Source organism: Zonotrichia leucophrys, chromosome 12, assembly GCF_028769735.1.
Source record: "Zonotrichia leucophrys gambelii isolate GWCS_2022_RI chromosome 12, RI_Zleu_2.0, whole genome shotgun sequence".
Classification (NCBI taxonomy): domain Eukaryota; kingdom Metazoa; phylum Chordata; class Aves; order Passeriformes; family Passerellidae; genus Zonotrichia; species Zonotrichia leucophrys.
Genome location: NC_088182.1, coordinates 15,296,567 through 15,318,278, shown reverse-complemented (window position 1 = coordinate 15,318,278; position 21,712 = coordinate 15,296,567). Strand labels below are relative to the sequence as shown.

General features: G+C 46.5%; 1 protein-coding gene across 2 annotated transcripts in view; it reads right to left on the bottom strand.

Annotated features, from left to right (window-relative positions):
* Positions 1–15,281: 15,281 nt before the first annotated feature.
* Positions 15,282–21,712, bottom strand: part of HEMK1 (HemK methyltransferase family member 1) — a 28,055-nt gene continuing 21,624 nt past the window's right edge. Inside the window, exons 8-11 of one of the 2 annotated variants that reach the window (XM_064723636.1) lie at positions 21,089–21,194; positions 20,297–20,392; positions 18,463–18,576; positions 15,282–18,124 (exon numbers count right to left, since the gene is read on the bottom strand). In XM_064723636.1, coding sequence (XP_064579706.1) covers positions 18,088–18,124; positions 18,463–18,576; positions 20,297–20,392; positions 21,089–21,194 — 353 coding nt within the window. In that variant the 3' untranslated portion in view covers positions 15,282–18,087. The remainder of the gene's footprint in view (positions 18,125–18,462; positions 18,577–20,296; positions 20,393–21,088; positions 21,195–21,712) is intronic. The other variant, XM_064723635.1, reaches the window with a different exon arrangement.

Genomic DNA, 21,712 nt, shown 5'->3' with positions numbered 1-21,712 from the left:
TTATAATAATTTTCTTTTCCTGGTGCCTAATAATTGAGAAATTAATTCATTGTCCTCCTGTGAGTCTAGTGTATTATTCTGCTGTCATCCAAACACAGATCAGAAATACTTACTAAATGCTTCTACTTATTTTCATCATCATTAACAATTGCAGCATTTCCATTTCAAAGAGACCTTATACAATTCCTTTTTCTGTTTCAAGCAGAATGTTTAAATTCTTTAGTGCCCTTGAAGATAGCAGCCAAGGATAATTTTACATTTTCCTTTTCATTTCTAGTTTTCTGCACTTCATTTCTAATTTATATTAACTGTGCTCAGCTCACCCTCCCCTTCCACATTGCTTTCACGTTTTTGTTCCTAATGCTGTCTTCACCACTGAACAATGTTCAGCTTTTATGAAGATAACTCTTTCCTGAGGGCAAATCACATCTTTTTGCATTGTTTTTAAAGAATACCCAATTCTAATTTTTTTGTTGTTGTTGTTGTCTTACACAACACTTGCCAAGTTTAACTCAGTAAGTATTTTAACTTTGCTTAATTTATATTTTACAGTATTAGCTGGGAGAATCTTCTTTTTATTTAGGTTTATGTTTAACAAGGTCACAGTCACGCTGCCACTACCAGCTCCCAATCCAGCTCTAAAACCCTTTGCTCACAGATGTGCTGGGTGTGTTAAAACACTATTTCATGGTTTCTTGCAAGTCCACACTGCACATCAATCCTTCCACTCAAAGAAGCAGCACCTGCTGAGCTGTGTAACCAACCACCAGACATGTATGTTCTCAGGATGCACATTCCTGCACTGCCATTGTCCCTGAGTCCATGTGGCACGAGGGACTAACATGTACCTGCACCAGGTCAGGGCACTGCTGCTCTCCTTGGCATGCACAGCATCCTCCCACTGCCCTCACAGCTGCTGGACTTACACTTAGACCTTACAAGTGTTCTCCAAAAATGGGTGTGAAGGAAGAGAATTAAAATATTATGGCTGGGAAATTGAAGAGATGGATAAAGTAAGAGCCTGAATTGTGCCCGGTGCTGATCCTGACACAGGCTGGCAGCTGGGGATTGAGACCCCACTGCCTCAGGGGACTGAGGCAAGGACAAAAGGAAAGGCAAGGGAAGAGATCATCACTGAAAGGAGTAGAAATCTTCTTGGGTCTCTTTTGGCACAAATCCCTTGTAGGTGGAAGCAAGAAGAAAACACAAGAATGGAAAAGGACCCCATGAACAACAGCATGTCCTGTAAAGCTTTAATCTCCGAGGACCATGGCTATCTCATGGCACCCAACAAGAAATTATTGCTCTGTCTGGTCAAACTGTTCCCTCCTGGCACCTTCACTGAATCATCCTGTGCAAAGACAAAGGCAAAGTTCCTTGGGGTGGCCAAAGCCAACTGCACAAGACACTTCCAGCAGGCTGCTCTTAGGCCCATCAGGATTAGAAAAGGTCAAAATGGGAGGAAGCACATGACACTAAAGGCACAGCTTCCCTTCCTAGAGGTATGGAACAGCCCCTCTGCAGCTCTGCCCTTGACTGCAGGACTGATGAGAGCTCTCACCAATACCTGTGGTGACTGTTCCTGCTGCCTGTGCACTAGAGCAGCACAAATCTAGGAACCCCTGGCAAAGTTACAACCACAGACAGAATTCCTCTTTGTTACCACTTAAGCCAGGAGGAGTTCTGAGAAACTGCTGCCACATGTTCCCTCCATGACTCAGTGCTTAACCAGCAGCTCTTACTCAGGGCTGGTTTCATTTTCAGAGCAATTGCAGTGTGGGGTCCCACAATCAAAGCCTTGCAGAGGAAAGACCAGAGCTGGGCAGCTGTGGCAATACTCATTCTATGAAAACATCTAAATGTGCTTCTGGCTACAAATGAACAGGAACAGAGGTACTCAGGGATGAGTCCTTTGGGGCTTCCGTCCTTTGGGTCTCACTTAGCCCCTCTTATCTGAGAAAAGTCTTTCCCAAAGCCTTCAAAAGCAGCTCCCCTCATCTCTGAGACTCTGGTGACAGCCTGGCTTTAGCAAGCAGCCACCACTGAGGTCAGTTCAGCTGTCTGCCACCTCAGCCATGCCATGCTGTCACTCTGGAAGGGGTGCAGGGCTTCCACCCTTCCCCACTTCCACCACAAACTCACAAGGCACCTTCCATTCCCCACACTGGCCATGCCTGGTGGAGGTGACAGAGGTCTTCAGTTCACTGCTGACAGTGACCAGGGAATTCTGTGCTGATGCCCAGAGTTAAAAGGTGTCTTTGTGGGTAAGCTTTTCCAGATCAGCACCCTGACCCTCCATCCAGGAGAAAGGCACTGAAATTCCATGCTCTCCCTTCCATGCAGAGGGAACTTGGAGGAGTGAGAGTGCTTGGCATAATGGGAAACAGCTTTGAGGAAATCAAGGAGCTTCTGTCCCACTTCCTTGTTCCCTTCTGACCAACCCTTATGTTACCCAACACAGGCAAGGCTGGATTTGTTTCCTTTCCCTACACATGGAACTAAGAGACAAAACAGTAACAACCCTGTCAAATCAAAGCTTTCACCTATGCTTAGGTTAATGGGGGAAGGAACACTAGAAAAGAAATATGTTCACTTTTCAGAGAAGTCTACAAATAACTGTACCACTAAAAATTAATATTAAGCACAATTCTCCACTTCTTCTTTCCCTGCTCACAGAGAAACAAACAGTGCTATTGAGGAATAAATATTTGGAATGAATCAACACGAAGCCAATCCAGAACCATGTTGCTGCAAAGTGCTGCAGCCTCATCCCCACTCTGTGCTGAGCAGCACTGATCCTGGCACAGTGTTTTTATACCACTCTGTCAGGGAGAAAAATCAAACAGGTGAAAAATTAATCAGTAACTGCTTTGAAACATCTTTACTCTGCCAGAGAGATGTGAAGAAGCACTTCTGCAAACCAGACCTGTGCCCAAGCTGCTCCAAACACTTTTGCAGGCAACTAACTCCTGATCTACACCCAGCACCTGCACCAGAGCAAGCACTCAACAGCCCTCAGCAGCCAGGCAGAGGCCACTGGTGTCCCCACTCACCACATCAGCCAAATACTTCACACAGAGGTCACCCATCCCCAGCGTGGGCCAAGCTCGGCACACAACACTGGCAGAGCCCAAAAACAAATAAACCAAAACCCAAATAATCTGGTCATAGTTTCTGTTGTCATTTAAAAGAGAATGAAAAAAACCACCAAACTCTTTGATGCTCCACAACCCATGACACTGTGTGTTACATCATAAATGCAGCTCTTGGATGTCTCTCATTCAGGTAAAGTCACTGAAAAGCCCAGGAGCTTGATGTGAGCTGCCAGCAGAGCCAGGGCTGTAGAGACAACACCCACATGAGCTGCTGTGATCAGAGCAAGGGATCCTCTAAACAGCTTGGCAGAGATTTTATCAGAGCTGGGCAGGCACCAGTCCTGGCCTGAGTCACTTGGCAGGAGCCACCTTCCATTAACCCCGGCCAGCAGGGACTGTGGGTGGAAAATTACAGGTGTGCTGCAGATCAAGGCTGTGTAACTGGGCACTCTGAGGGGCTGTGCTGCAGATGCTGCACCAGGTGTCAAAGTGAACTGTAAAGGTGCAAAGCCCTTTACAGAAAATGGGTAAAACAAGAAGCACTGCACCTTCATTGTAACTGGCTAGAGGCACCTCACACATCTGTCACTGTGATCTCCCATTACATTTGCAGCTGAACTTAACTTTTACCAGATGATGGCCTGTCTCTGTGTGACATCCCTTACTCTGAGCCACTGAAATGAAAGGCAATGCCTGCAGGGACTGCACTGCTTCTCCTGGTCAGCAGCAGCACAGAGGAGTCAGAACAAAAGGCAAAACACTGAGGCTGCAATAGTTCCTGATTTGTGCAATTCTTTTCAGGGCGTTACATCATGTTAGTTCACTTCCTTGAGCAGATTTCCTCTCCAAGGTCTGGCACCACTGCCTTGAACACAGATTGCAGCATCACACACAGATCCCTTCCTTCTTGTCCTTCCCCATTCAGCTACATTTAAATCCCACCTCTGCACCCTGCTGACTGCTGCCTGGACTCCCTTGCAGTCAGATGTACAAAAGAAGCCTCAGTATCCACAATCCTAGACAGAGAAGTGGACATTAAAATCTACCTCCTCCTTAGGAGCTGGGCCACACTTCCCAGCTGGGCACTGAGCTCTGCATTACCAAGATGTAGAATCCCAGGCATAGCCAGGAAAAGGAAAGATGGGGATAATCCCCACTGCCTGCTGCCTTCTTGCTCATTTCATTAATTCATCCTCTAATGCCCATCTGCTCCTTCTTTTGATCTGTTGCATCCTCACAGAGACTGCAAGCAGTGATTGAAGTGAGCATGAGAAACCCTCAACATCCAAAATGACCAAGATTTGCCCCCTCAGATACTTTTACAACCCAGTGGTACAAAATCCAATGGTGTGGCACTGGTTATATATAATTGACATATTTCAAGAACAGACTCACTTCACTTGAATCTGAACCAAGGCAAAGGGCTGTGCCAAGTTCCCTCCTGCCACATGGAAGGGTGCTTATAAATCCCCATAGCTGGCTTTGCTTTCAGAGAAAGTGCCGAGGTCCAGTCCATTGGGTGTTGGAATTGTGCACTGCACAAGAGGCACCAGGCTCCTAATGTCTTATGGATAATGGCACAGCTCATTTTACTTCTTCACCTTTCCTTCAGAGCAGGAAGAAACCATCTCAGCAGAAGTGACCAACCACACTGACACAAAGAACAACCCAGCTGCCAAGCTGAGTGTGGAGACAGGAACAGCTGGTGGGAGCACAGGACAGGAGATGGGGTGTCCTCTGCACCAGAGCTGCACTATGTCCTATCTGAGACACAAATGGGTGACATAACTTCTGGGATAAAGGCCTTTCATTATCCAGTGCAGGGATTTTATCCCTTTAATGGAAACATCTTGACAGTCATGGGTAGGAGCATTCAGATTACAGGACAATAGTGGTGTTTTTCAATTCATCCTGTGCCACACACTCCAAACTCTGTTTGTTCTGAGTCCCTTCAATGGGATTTATGAACACACCTTTGGGCATTCATTTACTCCACCCTGCATTATTTACTGTCCAGCTGAGGCTGATGCAACCAGAGGAGGAGAATCTCACTGCAACGACCCTCACCCCTCTCACCAGTGGAAAGAATGAAACTCAGCTTGAGGGAGGAGCTGAGCGGGTCATTCTGACAGGATAAGCAGGAACTGTGGTAAAATGATCCCTTAATTGGGAAAAAACACCTTGACATTTCTTCCATCCCAGTAATGGGTACAAACCAGCAAACACCATTCACCTTCCCTCTCTTACTGGAGAAGTCTGCCTGGGTTGCTCCCTGGCTGCCTCTCCATCCAGCTGAGGGTGGGGTCTGACACCCACTGGTGGCTTTCACAAGCTCCCAGATCTCTGGGGCAGCCCTGTGGTTGTGTAAACCAGGCTAAACAGGATTTGTGGCTCAGTCCTACAGGCAGCAGAGAGATGTGGCAGTGACACAACATAAAGAGACACAGAAAACATTTTCCAAACATCTTCCATTATTCCGTGAGTGCTGCTATTCTGGAATATCCATAGGTGAGGGATTCTCAACAGGATGAACAGAAACACACAAACTCTTGAGGATCCACTGTTCTCAGCTCAAACATCTGCAAACCCCTGGAAGTTTCAAACTGAGTGTGTACTCCGGGCAAAACTCCAAGTTTACAACTACTAATTTTTCAGAATTCTTTCAGTCCTCTCTTTACATCCACTACAATTGATTACATCCACTGCTCCAGTTTGGAGTGAACAGTAACAAAAAAAGGAAAGCAAATGAGATTTGAGCCCTTTGTTTCTATTACTGGTGTTTGTTTAAACTAATATAATAAAAATAGCCCCTCAATGGGCAAAAGTTTCTTACATTAACTAAGAGCATTACAAAGAAAAGGCATTAAACCAGCACAACAAAAGCACTTTCATTGGTTTCATTTAATATGTGAGGGAAAGAAGAGAAACAATGGAGTGGCAGAGGAAGGAAAAAAAAACACCATGGAAAGAAATACAGAAATTTGCATTGACTGTCCCCTATACAGATTATTCTCTATGTTAAAGTGACAGAAATACAAAAGAATTTGGGGGAAGCCTCAGAAGGAGACAGATCCATCTTAATTGTGATTTCTCTATGCTTTCAACTTCTTAGGGAGGAGCATTTGTTGTATTCCCCTCTTCTATTTGCTAAGAGAGAAGACTGTATGTAGGCAGCTTCTCCAAATGCCTCTCTGTTGCTAAGGCAAACATCCTACAACAGCTCAGAACAAAGATATTCTTGTCATAGCTGAACAGGCATTGTTTGGACAACTGAGGAGAAAACTTTTGTCTCAATAGAATGATAAGTCTCTAACTCCATTTTTCAATTACTGCAGAAAAAGAAAAGTGAAAGAAAATCCCTTCTCCCTGCAGACTACAGATGTAGGACTCACAAAATCCAACCACTAGGCACAATCAAAACTGGATGTCTGCAGAGCTCAGCTACTCTGAAACGTTCCTCTCCTGAAGCTGATGTGTACCTTGGCTATTGATTCCTGACTACAGCTGCTTCACCTGCTCCTGCAAGTCACCCTCCTGGCTGGACTGCTGGGCCAGGCTGTCTAAGGCATCTGCATGCATGCCATAAAATGAGACTGTCAGAGAGAAAACTTGTGACTGCAGACTCCTCAGGCTCCTTTATAAAGCTCCCTTGGTTTCCATTTCTCCCTTTGAGACACTGCTCCAGAATCTCACTCCAGTGGTTGAAAATCTAATTTCCAGGCTAAGTTTATTAATAGCAAATTTGTTCCACTTTGTCCTTGTACCAGCATTGATCTTTATTACAAAGGACTTTTCGTCCCCTCTAGTATTTGCTTGGCAATGAAGGGTTTACAGAGAGACAACCCATTCCTTCCCAGTCTTTGTTTTATAGGCAAAACAAACTCTCTTCTTTTGGTTTTCTCTCATTTGCCAGGCTCTCTGATCCTCATTCCTCCTCCCAGCCCCTTCTGCACCTGCCCATTTTTCAGAGTTCTTGGCACACCCCTGCACTCTATTTAAACTCCCTGTTTGCAGCAGGGCTGTCTCCCTGAAACCATCCTACAGCCATGTAAGCTCTGACTCCTCTCCACTATACATTCCTTCTAAATCAGGAGCTTTTCTGGCTCAGACAGTGGTGGTAGAAGAACAGAGTCTCTTATTAGACCCTCAAATCTCAGAAGGTCTAATAAGATCTGTCCTAGTCAGAAGTTTACAGCCTTTACCTGGGCTCTGCAAGTTCTAAAATGCAGCTGAACACACACATCCACTGAGCCCTCCCTGCTGCCATGAACAATGGGAACATCCTTCTCCTAACAAGACTCAGTTTCCCTTGGGTTTCCCTGCAAATGATACATCTACTCTCTACTCATGGGCAAACTCCCTGCTGCCTGCATTTCACTGGGGGTTCCCTGCAGTTTTTAATCTCATGCACGTAGCTGTGCTGTCTCCCAGATCCCAGGCTTTGCAAGATCCACTTTCAGTATAAACCAAGCTAGAAACAATGGCATATGAAACACCAGTTAAGAAGAAGTAAAGGCATTTTCATACATGCCTAAAGAACCAGTTTGGACATAGCTAGGCCCAGATGTTAGCCTAGGAAACAAATTCTTCCATAGCCCAGATCTGCTCCTCTACTGTGAAAAGAACATATTTGTTTGTAACAAACAAGCTGTTTCTGCAGTATCAGTTCATTGTATTTTAACAACACAGTGTAATAGCTGCATGAATTTAAGGCTGATACACCCTTCACCTGTGCTGAGATCCACACTGGAATTGGGTTCCCAGCAGCGTCTGCAGTGACAAAGGCTGCAAGGTAACCACAGAAACACTTTCCTCCAGAAGAGCAGCCAAGGCCCACCCACCAGACATCCCATTTCAGTGGGATTTCAAAGCAGGGCAGGAAAGAAAACTCTGGCTCCATTAATTTTGTGGCCTCCCAGTCATGCAAGCCGTCTTCCTGCCCCAGCACATGTCACAGCTGAGAAGGCCACGATACAGAGTGTCCCCATACAATTCCAGAAGGCTTCAAACAGTAACACCTTACCTCATCAGAAGGCTTCAGACATCTGCCCACAAACAGTGACATCACTCCACTTTAGATGGCTACAAGCATCTGCCCTCCTTGTTCTTAGCCCAACCTTTTATCCCCTCCTGTTGATACCCTGCACCTGTGTGCCCTCTGCTCCCTTTGGTGGTTGGGCAGTGCCCCTGGCTCGTTACCTTCAATGCTGCTCACAGCTGTGCCCATTGGGGTGAGGCTGAGCCCCAGCCCCACTCCCAATCACCCCAAATTGTGTGCCTACATCTTCCCTGCTCAGGACATCCTGGGGTTTCTTGGAACTTATTTGTGCTGAATGTTTGGGCAGCACTCTGGAGAAGAGAAACAGGCATGGTGACATTTGGCATTTCCTGCAGGTGGAGGAGGCTCCATGAAGAAGTCCAGCAGGGACAGCAGGCTGTCCTGTCCCCTGTGAGGGGCAGCAGGGACAGCAGCTGAGCAGCACATTGCTGCCTCAGGAGAGGAAAGATTCCTGAATCCCCTCACACATGATGTGCCACAAGCAGTGCAGAGCCAGGGAAGGGCAGCTGGTGCAGTGAGGGGATTTTCAGGACTTGCACTATGGAGTCTTGGGTTTAAATGAGAACATCCAAGACTTCTCTACTGACAGCACTCAGGAGTGCAATGAAGAGGTCTTTGCTGGGAGAGGACAGCAGAAAAACTCCAGCAAAACAACTTCTTGGGAAGAACTTCTTAAAGAACAGACCTTTTCTTTGATTTGTTTTCTGAAAGAACATTGATAAAGGTTCCTGCCAAAGCTCCTTGGAACAGCCTTGCTTCTGGCAGCTCAGAAGCTCCATTCCATAACTTCCAAATTTTATCTTAAAGAGGTCTTTATCCCACATGCATCATTATTACCTTGTCCTAACATGATAAAAACAGTGAAGTATTTGATTACTTTTCATATCATAAAGATGGATTTCTCTTTGCTCCATAATACAATGTTACCCAGCGTTCTAGATTAAACCATTGCTGGGTGTTGTAAAAGCAGTGCCAGATTCTCATGACATTTCAAACAAGGCATTTCTTGTTCTAGGAAATGAGATGTTTCAATCATATTAAGCAGCTGCTGTTGTTATTGATTAAAAAAAAAGTAACTACCATTTTTTATATAATACACGTACTGTGACCTGCTACAATGCTTTACTTGGCAAATCAACAGGAAGCATAAGCAGTACAACAACTTAAAATGGATATAGCTCAAAACAAGAATTCAGAAATCCCAGAGCAAAACACTTCTAAAACTCAAAATCTGGGACACAGTGTCCTCATAGGAAATTTTAAACATTATTTCATTCAGATTACAGGGAAAAAAAAAGAGCCAAACAATCTTTACAGCGTCAGAACTTCCCAGGAAACAGCAATTCTGAGTTAGACTCGTGTGCCTTAATTCCAAGAAGCCCGAGCAGGATATTCTGCTGGGAACAAAGTCCAAGAGGATCTGGATGGAGGGAATTCTGCAGGGACCCACAGCACAAATAGGGAGGTTACAGCAGGGCAGGCACAGCTGGCCCCAGGCTGGGCAGAGCATCTCTGGAGCAGTGAGGCACTGCCAGACTGGAGAAGGAAGGGGGGCTGGGGTTCCCTTCACCCCTCTGCCCAGTGGCTGCACAGAGCAGCTGGGCAGGGAGCACTGTGGGGCTCTGTGTGGGATGTCCCACCCCATCCACGTGGGAATGCTCACAGCTCTACTGGCACGTGCCCACAACTTCCAGAGGGGCTCAGGAAAGGGCCCAGCGTGAGTGAGGGATGGGGCCTCCCCTCCTGCCTTCCCAGACTCTGCAGAGGAAGGTGCCAGTAAGCACCAACCCCTGCAAGGATGGGATTCCAAGCAGCTGTTTTGTGATCACGACTCCAACAGGCTACAGGACATTCATCTAGCCACCTTCATCTTTTAATCTTTGTGCTCATGACTACCCTGACCGTAACCCTGTCCCTCCTTAGCAACAAAATTACATCATTACTAAATTAAATATTTAATTTAATACTTGACTAATGCTAGTAAGTTATCCAGCTTTCACAAGTTACCAGGACCACCTCTCCAAAGACAAAATTTTCCCTCTCATAGTACTTACGGGGTTTTTTCCCCCACATAGGCAACAACCATGGATGAAAAAGCTGAAGTAAACGAGTGAGTAATTACCTCTATACTGCTGGCTTTATTGCTTGTCAATAGGGCACACAATCAAGCCCTGAAGTGGAATAGGCAATATATTTGCTGGAGTTTATTGCACAACTCAGGACCTGTATCACGTGCCTTGTGTGCGTTGCTGAGGTGGAAAAAGTTGAGCTGGTGAACAAAGGGCCACTGTCTGCTGACACAAACAGCACAAAAAACCCACTGACCTGGAAGGTAAAGTACAAAATCTACTTTCAGCCTGAGTGCCTGCTGCCCATCCACATTAAATGAAGAAGCCTTGTTTGAATGAAGTATGAGCTTAATCTGCTCTTCTCAAGCAGAGAGAGCACATGCCAGCACCAGGACTCCACCCAGCAAACCCCTCAGCTGCCAAATCACTGAAGGACAATGCAAGACTCAACTGCATTTTGGAGGGGGATTTTTCTGTCATAAGGTTAGTCCAAATTATCCAGCATCAAGAAATTTATCTATGCAAGCCAACAGCACTGGCTAGGGGAGAGTTACACAGCGAGATACTGGCGGGGGAGTAGAGAAGAGAAGAGAAAACTTAAGAGAGAAATGGAGCAACCTGTGAGGAGTTTCTAAGCACTGTGGCAATACAAACAGCATGAACTGCAAAAGCTCAGAGAAGGATTCCAGAGAGGCAGCAAGCTCAAAGTCAAAAGGTGTGGTGAGAAGGTCACTCCTGGTAAGTGGCACAGCAATCAATACAGGAGAGAAAAAAAGATTAACAGCTTAAGAGGCTCCAGTCCCTGGAAAGACTTAAATCGATGACTGGATGCTGGTTTCACAGAATACAAATACCACACAGCACCAGGTGTGCCAACTGGAATGACTTTGATGACTCCACTGAGGTCAACACAGTTGTAACAGCCTGTTCTGGGTTTACATCTGAAACATCAAAGTACCATGCAAACCCAAGGAATTAATCATCAGCCAAATGCCAGGCCAGGAATTTTATAATAATTCAAGCCTTTTTCAACAACCCAAGCAACTGTGCTCACATTCCAGTCAGTCTCACATGAGTATTCCAGTAGGAAGAGAGAGGATGGCAGAAGCCACTCTCCCACCAGCACTGCTGGGTACTGCAGCTCCTGCAGCAGCTCAGGCTGCCAAGGGAAGGATTCCATGGGCACAGGCACTGTGCTACCAAGCTGGTGGACATGTCCCACTGTGAGCATGCTGCTGTGTACGTACAAAACATGGGAGACAAGTGACCACCAAGAAAGGGAGAAGCAGCAGGTAGGGAGCTAAAACTGTAGGTAGCAACTAATGTAAAGTGGGAATCAAAAATCTCCCACTGCTGAGCACATGCCTTGAGAAGCAGAGCTCTGCCTCCCCTATACTCACACCCAACCTGGCAACTTCCACAGAAACTGTGTTTATAGAAACTCAGGCCAGTGGCATCTTTGTGACACACTCAGAGTGCTCTGCTCTAGATGAACAAGAGTGCTGTGCTCTGTCCACTGTTGCTTGTCATCACCTGTGGTCCACCAGGAATCCACCCACACTGCAGAAGGGGCTGCACTCACCTGTTGAAGTGCAGGCAGCAAGCAGAAATGCTCAGTGTGCCTCCTATATTAACTTTACAGAGACTCAGTCCCACACTTCTACTTAGGATTTCAGAGTGGCAAAGCAGGAATATGGCAGCACAGGCCTTCCCTACTAAAATCTTGTGGTAATCACATATCCTCTGAACAGAGACATAGCTCTCCCAGGATTTTCCTAAGAAGCTGTGAAAAGCTCAGAGAAAGAATTAAAACAATTACTATCTCAATCTCTGCACCTGGCAGGCAATCTGTTTGTCAAAGATGTTTACAAGAAGAAGTTTTCCCTTCTTGACCAATAGGTGAGAGAAGATTCCTAAAGGCCAGTCAGGTCTTAGGTCCACCATTGTTTCTATAAGAACTGTGGATTTCTAATAATCAAGTGCCTTTTCATGTCTTCTGATGATGGAGTCTCTGTATCACCTTTGTGTGTCCCAGAAACCCCTTTGATGATAAAGCCTCAGCTTCATTTTAACACACCCATTCCCAAGAATCTTGTCTTCCCTAGATGAACTTCTTGTTATGTTTTCTTCACCTCCCCCTTCCTCCAAACAATCTGCTATTTGTGTGCCTCCAGGTTGTGCAGCATTTAGCAATGGCTGTGCCAGTAACACACTGGGAAAATGACCCTCCTGTCACATCCCAACACCATGGCTCTCAAAATCAAACATTTCTTGGTAACACTCTCCATATCAAGGAATAACAATCTCTGCTTTCTGCTCTCGAGGCACCGTCATCCTTCCAAGGAACAGCTGGGATGGACACCCTTTAAAATACCAGTAAAAGGAGGAAGAAGTACAGCTACAGCTGGGTTTGCCTGAAATGCCACTAAGAGCATTGAGCTCTAGCTGTGACTCTGCCATGGCTCTTCTTTTGCTGTGCCTCAGCTTCTCACCACACCTGTTGCCACTGGATATTTGGATGGCAAACTCTTCTTTGCCATGTTGCAAATTTCAGCTCAGGACCTGAGAATCCCTGCTGTCACTCTGATTTTTTAAGATTTTCTAAGCCTTCTGATGTTTACATTCTTGTAACGAACTTTCTCACACACTTTCTGTAAATAACTTATTGTTTTGCATTCTTTTATGGAGGAAGGAAAATTTGATGAACTGTTGGTTTGTCCAGTGTCATTGGAGAGGTGGAACTTTCACCCTCTAATCCACTGTCACTGTAAAAAATCTATAAAAGCTGAAGTCAGAAAACAAACTTTCCTTTTTTACCTTAAAAACAGCAGCGTGTCCACATTGGGTTATTTCATCTCTTATAGTGATACCCAGCCACAGAGAGGATGATTTCAGAACATCCCAGCTGTCACAAAAGAAAGGATGAAGTGTGAAACTACTTATGTAGACCTTTGAAGCAGGCTGAACCCAGAGTAAACATTAAATAGGGGCAAGGCTCCTTCCTCCCCAGGCAGCAGTTTGCTCACGTGCAGTGGTTCCAAGGCCTTCCACCCTGGAGTAACCTTGCTCATGGTTATCTCTGTAATGCTGACAGGACAGCTGCCACTGAAATCACACATCCATGCCCACTCTGCCCAAAATGCTGAGATGAGCACACAAAACATGGAATGGTGACCATATAGGTGTGCTGGTGAAGGGAGCAGATCTCTAGAGCTAGAAGCTGCCACTGAAACAAAGCTACAGTTCTGACATCAGCCACACTAAGGAGACAAACCACAGAGACCACAATATGTGGCAGCACTTCTCTGCACCTGTCTGCAGCACAGCACAGCGCATTTGACTCGTGCACTGTCAGAGCAGCAGTGGCTGCTGTGCACAGGATGCACCTTCCCAGCCCTTGCAGCAGCCCCTGGCCCACTCTCATTGTGCTCAGAGAGGCACTTGCTGCAGAGAAGTGACTGCTGGTGCTCTGCTCACTGTCTGGGTTTGCAGGGGAAAGCAGCACAGCCAGTCTGGTTTATCACACTGCAGCAGGGTGCTGAGTCCTGTCACCAAGCAGCAGATGAGATGAATGTCATAAAAGTGCCCCTGTGCTCACCAGAGACTGGATGGACCGCAATGAGATTGGCCAGCAGCTGCCAAGGAAAAGAAACAGAGAAGGACTGTGACATGATCCTCCACAGGACAACATCTGAAACTTCTGACACTGAACTCAAAGCATCTCAAAACATGTATGGAAGAGGAAATAGCCTGGAAACTGGATTAAACCTCTCTTGGTACCTCATTATCTTCTTGAGTGTGAGAGAGAAACCTTCTTATTTGTGCATCAGGACTGTAGTTTAATAATATTTAAATACACTTTTTAGTAACTTTCCCAGACCAAAAAAAAAAAAGAGTCAATTCAAGTTTTGGCATGGTCTTCACTTGGGAAATGACTGCTCTATAACAGGGTGGGCTCTAGCAGCTTTATTATCCCACTCAGCAGAGGCACAAGTACTGCCTCTAGCAAGTCTGAAGCACACATGGTCCCTCTTACATTTCACAAGCAGGGAAGGAAGGATGTGCAAGTTCCCTACAGAAAGAAGTGCTGGAGTTTTTTGTCCCAGAAATGAAGACTGTGAGGAAATATGGGAACAGACTACTACATGGGAGGTGCTCTAAGGAGAGAGACAGCTGTTCTCCACCTCAGAAGTGCTCAGTTTAGACACAGCAGAGCTGCCATGACAAAAGAAAACTTTCTAGCAGACAGAACCACAAAGCATGAGGACAGATTGCGTGCTAAAGTCCTAACCAGCAATGGGAGCCTCTGGGTCAGGCTGGGCAAACATTTGTCAGGAATGATGTAAGGCAAGTTGATGCTTACTTGGATGGGGAAATTGGGCTAGATGACAGTCAAGTTCCCTTCCAAGCCATTTTGATCTATGGTCCTACACTGAGGAATTGAGTGCTGGCCAGTAATCCACACACACAGGGTCATGTGGGATCCCAGAGATGCCCTGTGTCACCCTAATGCAGTCCCTCTGTGTCTGTCAGCTCCTCCCATGGAAAGCTGCCTCAGCCCTACAAGAGCACAGGCTCAGCAGAGAACACTGTGAGGAGAAATGTTTGTCTCTAAGGTCCCTGTAAGATCCCTTTGCCCCCATATCTCAGGTGGAGACTGAGAGCACGGTCAGTGCTTGCACATTGGGGTGCTCACAGGAACATTACACCTGAAGAAGAATGGGATCTATCTCTGACCTCCAGCCCTAGGGGGACGTTGGGCCTGCCATTCACAGCAGGAGGTACAACCCCACTCCTGTCTCAGCTGAGTCCCTTTCCAGCCTCACAAGCCCATTGTGGAAGTTCTGTTTCCCCAGCACAGGAACAGCCCCATTTGCAGCTGCACCTACACTCTGCCAAGCCCAGGTCTGGCTCTCCCTGGGCCTGCACCTTGCCCGAAGTGGGAAGGCTGAGGCAGGAGCGTCTCCAGCATGGACACAGCTAAACTGGGACCGCAGCTCCACCTGCAGGGCTCTGCCAAAGCCGCTCCTCCTCGGGGAAGGGCAGCGTCACCCCAGCAGATACCGCACACCCGGCAACCCCCAAAACACAGATGTGAGCACAAACACAACCACGCTCCTCGGGCTCCTGAAAGCACACAAAGCCCCCCTCTGACAGCATCACCTCAGGAATCAAATCACCATTTTGATACAGTTCCCAAGACCCAGTAAATTCCCAGAAAATTCAGTGTATGTTAGATACTGGATGGTGCAGAATGCTGAGGGAAGCCTCAGCCTCTGTGGCTCCAGGAGCAGCTCACGTGCCCAGGGCTCTGCCGGTGCCAGCTCGGCCTCCTGCCCTCAGGCAGCACACACACGGCCCAGGGCTCCACAGCCAGGCCTCCAAAGAGCTTTGCAGTGCTTCTGTACCAAAAGGAGCCCAGGCCAATGTGTGTAAAGCACCAGGAACACACTGTACTACAGCAGCACATTCCCTCGGATGCGAGTCTGACAGGAACATCCAGCCTCTTGGGAGAACAGCAATTTTTCCTTTTATGAAAAGGTCAGCAGCACCATGTGATTTTCCAAGATATATAATCACTATGCAATGTAAAGACATAGAAATGCAAGTGTTTTAGTGGTAAGAATAGGAATTTAACACTTGCCCTACTGGATTAGACCAATAGTCTGTCTTGCAGGGGATTAGTCCTGCTCAGGGCTCGGACAAGGGATTCACTGGTGCTTCCAAGAAAAAGCACACTGCCTTCTGCAGCCCAGCCACTGACACTCTTGTAGAGCCACCTAGCACCTGTCTGCTGCAGGGAACCAGCCCACCCTCTAAAGAATGCAGCATGATGCTGTTTAACACCCCCATCAGCCCATGGGCTTCCCAGCTTTTAAGACCTCCTGCAGAAGCAGGCTGTGCAGAATGCTCTGTTTCATACACAAACACTGCTAACACCCAGAAGAAATCTAAGAACTCATTTCTTTAAATTTAATTTTTAAACAAAATCTGACAAACTGAATACCCCTAAATTACTGCTAGGAAAAAGGCCACAACCACACAAAATACCCTTTGACTGTACTTTGTACTCATGGCTCTGGGAGGCCAGAAATGAGCTGTACTGAAGTGGTATTTTCAAACCTTTGCTCAAGTGCACTTTAACTGACCTATTTTTGTTCTCTCCTTCCCTAGCTTTCTTCTACTGTGTTTAACCAGGGCAGGTACTGCAGGCCAGAGAAGACTCAAAAATTCAAGTGAAGAGTGTACAGAACACGGTAAACTACTGGAGTGGATAAATGTAATGTGAGATGTACAGTGGGTGAAAGGCAAGCCTGTGAACAGAGCTGTGAGTAGGGAAAGGTTCCAGCTGGGACCCAAGTGCTGGTTCATCAGAGAGAGCTCAGGTGTCTGTGGGAAAGCAGGGCTGATGTTCAGCAGTGAAGGGGATGGAGAAAACTCATCTGAGGAGTGAGAGTGTGGGAGAGGCAGAGGGGAAAGGGAACAGATGTATCAGGGCTCATGTAACACCCTGTGACCCTGCTGCAGCCTTCCAACAGACTCAGCTTGCTGCTGCATGTCCTGCCTGACGCTCCTGGCTGTGCAGCCCCAGCCAGCCTGGACAGAGCCTGGGAGCTCCCCCCTGGCACACACAGCAGGGCCCTGGCTGGATGCTCCCACCCCTCTGGAGTGCTCACCTCCACTGGCCCAGCAACTGCTTCCATCTGGCCTGGCAGAGCAGACCCTTTCCTTGGCTCCTTTCCTTCCTTCCCTGGCTAGCTGTGCTCCAGAAGGGAACCTGCACCACTGCAAACAGCAGCAGCAGCTTGAATTTCACCCTGCCATTATTTACACTGACATGATGTTGACTGTCCACTTTGGGGACTTCTCTCAGAGCTGTTTCAGGCTGGCCTGGGCTGAGTCATCCTTCCCAGAGAGACAGACCTCAGCTACTCCCACGCCTGTCAAGAGCCTGGGTCCTACTCCAAACTCAGCTTGCCAAACTTTCTGCAGGTCACTTCACCTCCTGTTTTTCAACTTCTCCATCTGCAAAAGTGGAGTAGTGACTGTGGCCTTCTCTTTAAAATGTTGCAATTAAATGCCTCATGTGGAATTTAGGCATTTCTATTACTATCAGAGCAATGTGTGGGTGCCAGATGTTTATTCAGGCCTGCCAGCATCTCTGAATAGCTGCAGTGAAATTCTTGTAAGGACCCTGGTCTGAAGCACTGTCTTTATTATAATGTGTTGACCATTTCTGGCAGCATCCACCAAATGTCAAAGGCTGTAAATTCAGGTGCTGTAAGATCCTTCAGAGACAATCACTCAGCAGGAGTGGGACACAAAGGCTGCTTTGCTATTGGAGCATCAGGATCCTGAAACAGAACTGCATCTGAAATGTGCACAACAGTTATGTCCTGTTATACCTGCAAATCCATGTGCCAGTATAAGCCAGGATTTGAGCTTATCACCCCATCTGGTCACATTTTATATAAATGCATCTCAAGGCCAATTAAAAAAAATATAATTAAATTCTTTCTAGGCCAAATGGGTGATCTGGCACGTTGAGAAGTTATATTTTTAATCTGGAGCTGTGAACTCTTCTATCTTAGGTCCTGAGATGATTGAGTCACTTTAGCAGAGCAGACTAAAATGTTTCATGCAGTTCCCTGAGGAAGGTGGAACACTTCCACATGCTCAGCTGAACTTCTGCATCTCTGGATGAGGCCTGTGTCAGGATATGAGGGGTCTGTCACTGCATGAAAAGTCCAACAGTCCAGGGAATGGAGATTCCTCTCACAAGGCAGGAGGAGTTTTCAACCAGCTGCTCCGCTGGGCTCAAGAGCAAAAAGCATCCTGCAAGGAGAGTTATGTCTGACAGTTGTCAGCTGCTTTGTTTCTGGATGTGCAGAAACCTAGGCCTGTGGAAAGAAGAAAGACCAGAGCTATAAGTCTCACTAGGGACAATGTGCCTCTACCTCCATCCTATAAGAGCAGTAATTTTCCAATGGCAATAACCCCACCAGAGCCAATCACCCCATCAGAAATGCTCACCTGGGTCAGAATTTCTGACTCAAACACTTGTCAGGCTGTTTCAGAATATCAGAAAGCTGAGATACAACCAGTGGAGCCCCTATTTTGTCAAAGACTGGCTTCAGCTGTGAAGCTGCTCTGGGTTCACTCAATACCTAAAGGTGCAGGGACATATTCTTCAAAGGACACAAAACCTCCAAAAATGCAAAGGCAAAACAAGACTTACTTGCCACAAAAGTCCTTGTGAATGGCATGGAGGGTGAGCAGTAATTCTGGGTGTGCCTGTAGCCAGTGCTCCACCATATCTGGATGCCTGGGATCTACTTCCAGAAACACACTCCTGAAAAGGCACATTTGGGAGCAGAATTGGAGAGATGCACATTTAGGTTGCTAAACTGATGAAAATTAAGGTCTTTCTTTCTGTGTGACTCTGACCAGTGCAGGAAATGAAAAGGTCAGTAAACACAGTGCAGTCCAACAACCCCAAACCAGATAGATCATAGCTGTCCACATAAGATGCAGATTCCAGCTGCCTCCTTCAGGGGAGAAAGTGTTGATCCTGGGGGGAATTCTCATGGTACTGTGTGTGAGGAGTTAAAGTCTTGTATCAAGATGTAATGAGCCCTTCTGAAGCTCACCCAGAGATTCCACCAGCCATCTGCTGCTGAAACCCCCAAAGATTTAAAGGCAGCATTTTTTTTATGCTGCAGGAGCACTGAGCACTGGCCTGGCAGCCTGAAGTCCCTCTGTGTATGAGCAGCAAGAGACATGAAGTACAAGTCAGAACACACATTCTTCCACAGCAAATGTCTCCATAAATCAGTTATGAAAACAACACCAGCATTTAGGCCTACATAGAACTGACAAAATAACCCCAGTTAGGGCACCAGTACCAGGCCTGGGCACTGCAGGGCAATTTCCATCTCTGCCAGGCTTTATGACTGGCTCATTCCCCATGTTCCCTCCTGTGACAAAGCAGAACCACCCCAGCTCACAGGCACAGGGAGTGATGGAGCTGGTTATGGCCTGGGACACAGCAAGAGACACTTTCAGCAGGCTAAGGACACAAGCCAAACCCCATCAAATGCTCTCCTGAGAACACTTAAAACATCCCACACTGAATACTCCCTACAAATTCACCAGGCTAACTACAAGCTGGGTGTGGATCTCATTTCTGACCCTTAAAAACTTCCACTTCTCAATGAGGGCTTGACCTGATTAAACAAGCAAAAAGAGAAAGAAAAGAAATAGTCTTGAGAAACAACCCCACAGGACCAGTCTCTAATGCTGGGAAATTCTGAGGAGCATCTTCTTCTCTTGTGGTCATGCAAAGCATGAGGAATGAATTCTGCATGCACTGTGCCTCTCAATATTCCCATTCTTCTTCTCTAAAGAGCAGATTTTCAATGACCTCTCTTATGGTGGCCAAATGTCAGGAACATTCAATGGGATGTGTGAATGCCTTGGCACATGAACACTACACCCAGACTTTTGGGTATCAGCATGGTGATCTTCAAAATGGATCCCACGTGACAGAGAATAGGAACAATCGGTCTTGAATATTAATCATGGAGAAATTTAACATTTAAGAAACTATCCCTGACTGATCTTCATTTTCCTGGGATATTCAGCATTCTATACTGGCACAACAAAGAAATTCCCCCTAATGAAAGGGTGGGAGGGAAGTGGGGATCTACATCCACCCTCAAAGAGATGTCCATTGCTTCTCCTTCCATCAGTTACTCATTTTAGAAAGCTCCCCTGCTTTCTGCACTCTCTTTCTTGGCTGCTCTCTTCCATGATCTTTTTGTTGTTGCTTTCACCTTCAAAGATTCTCCCTTCACTAATGACCAGGAAATGCCACCAACAGCCAAGGAAAGGCTAACACCAATTTCAAGCTAATTTTGCTTGCACACATGACATTTTAAAAACTATTACTAACTGGGGCAATGAGGGGACAATTGGCAACTATTTTCTCTGTTTTGTTTTCATACAGGAAGTACAGAATTTACAGAATGGATGGATAAAAGACGTGAAATTCAAAAGATGATAGTGCTTACCCAGAAACCTTGAGAAGAGAAGGAGCCAAAGCCAGAATTGTTTTGATGACTCTCATGCCATCATCTCCCCCATCCAGGGCATCAAGGTCCTCATAGCTGGAGTGTGGGAAGAAAAAGACATTTGACAGCAATTCCTGCATCACCTCACAAAGAAAGGTGCACCTGCCACACCTGAACTCCAGCACCCCCAAAGCAGGGATTCACTCACTTCAGTGGGGAACACAGGGAGGGAGAAGCAGCTACCACTGGGCTGAGAAACCCCACATTCAGCACAAGGAGAAAACATCCCCTGAAGTATTTCTGAAAGTTAGGAGCCAACTGTAGCTGGGATCCAGCACATAGGTCTGTTCTCTCTAAGCTGGCCAGAGAGCAAGGGTGTTGTGCAGCAAGGGCTTGACTGATCCATGCCAGACAGCAGCTCAGGCTGTGGCTGGCCCAGCAGAGCCAGCTGGGATGCAGAAAGCTCAGCTGCCAGAACCTGCTCTGGTGCACATCTTGTACAGAGGTGGGGACAGGACTTTCTTCTCACATGCATGACAATCAGTTTTGGATTGGGAACTTGCTAATTTCAAACTGTGTACTTTTTCTATTTTAAGAAATCTTCCATGTTGCTTCAGGCATGTAAGCAGTATCAAAGCAAGCCTGTGTTATTATATCCCAAATAAACACACCTATATTTTGCATGTGTATATTACATTTGCATGTTTTGTGTGCAACTGTGTGTAGTATAGGAAGCAGACAGAAAACCTTGCTTCAAGGAACAGGAGAGGAAAAATCTCCTTGTTTGATTACCAGAGGATTTCTGCATCCAAGGAAGCCATGTCTTCATGGAAAACATATGGGGGGTTACTGACTATGACATCTATGGGGCCCCAGAGCAACAGCTGTTTGGCAGAACCTAGGAAAGAAAAAGAATCACAAGCAGCTCTCAACCACAGCATCTTCCCTATAAGCTCAGTGTAAAGATTCTCCCCAGGAAACTGTCTCCAGGCACATGGATATGTGTTTGACTCTGCTTTGTGATCATAAAATTTTATCCTATTTCTTTCTGCAATGGTGTGCCTTGCTCCCTGTCTCAGGAGTGCAAGAGTGATACAAAGGAAAGCACAGATGAAGTATCATTTTTTCATATCAAGAGCCTGCTTAACAAAACATGTTAAAAAGCACAGGAGCTTGATGCCCTGGAGCTCTGTGCCCACTGGGATCTAAAGAGCCCACAAAGGCCTAAGTGGGAGCTTAGACTGCCTGTCCAGGTGAACATCCCTCCTCTTACAGAGCTGCAGCGAGCTGCAGAGCCAGGGCCCCTCAGCAAAACCAGCAAAGGGCTGCTCTCATGCAGACCAGGAGCAGCTCCCTACACTCCTGCTCTGTCTGACACAGGCCAGCCCTGAATCAGAGCTGATGGAACCATGTGAG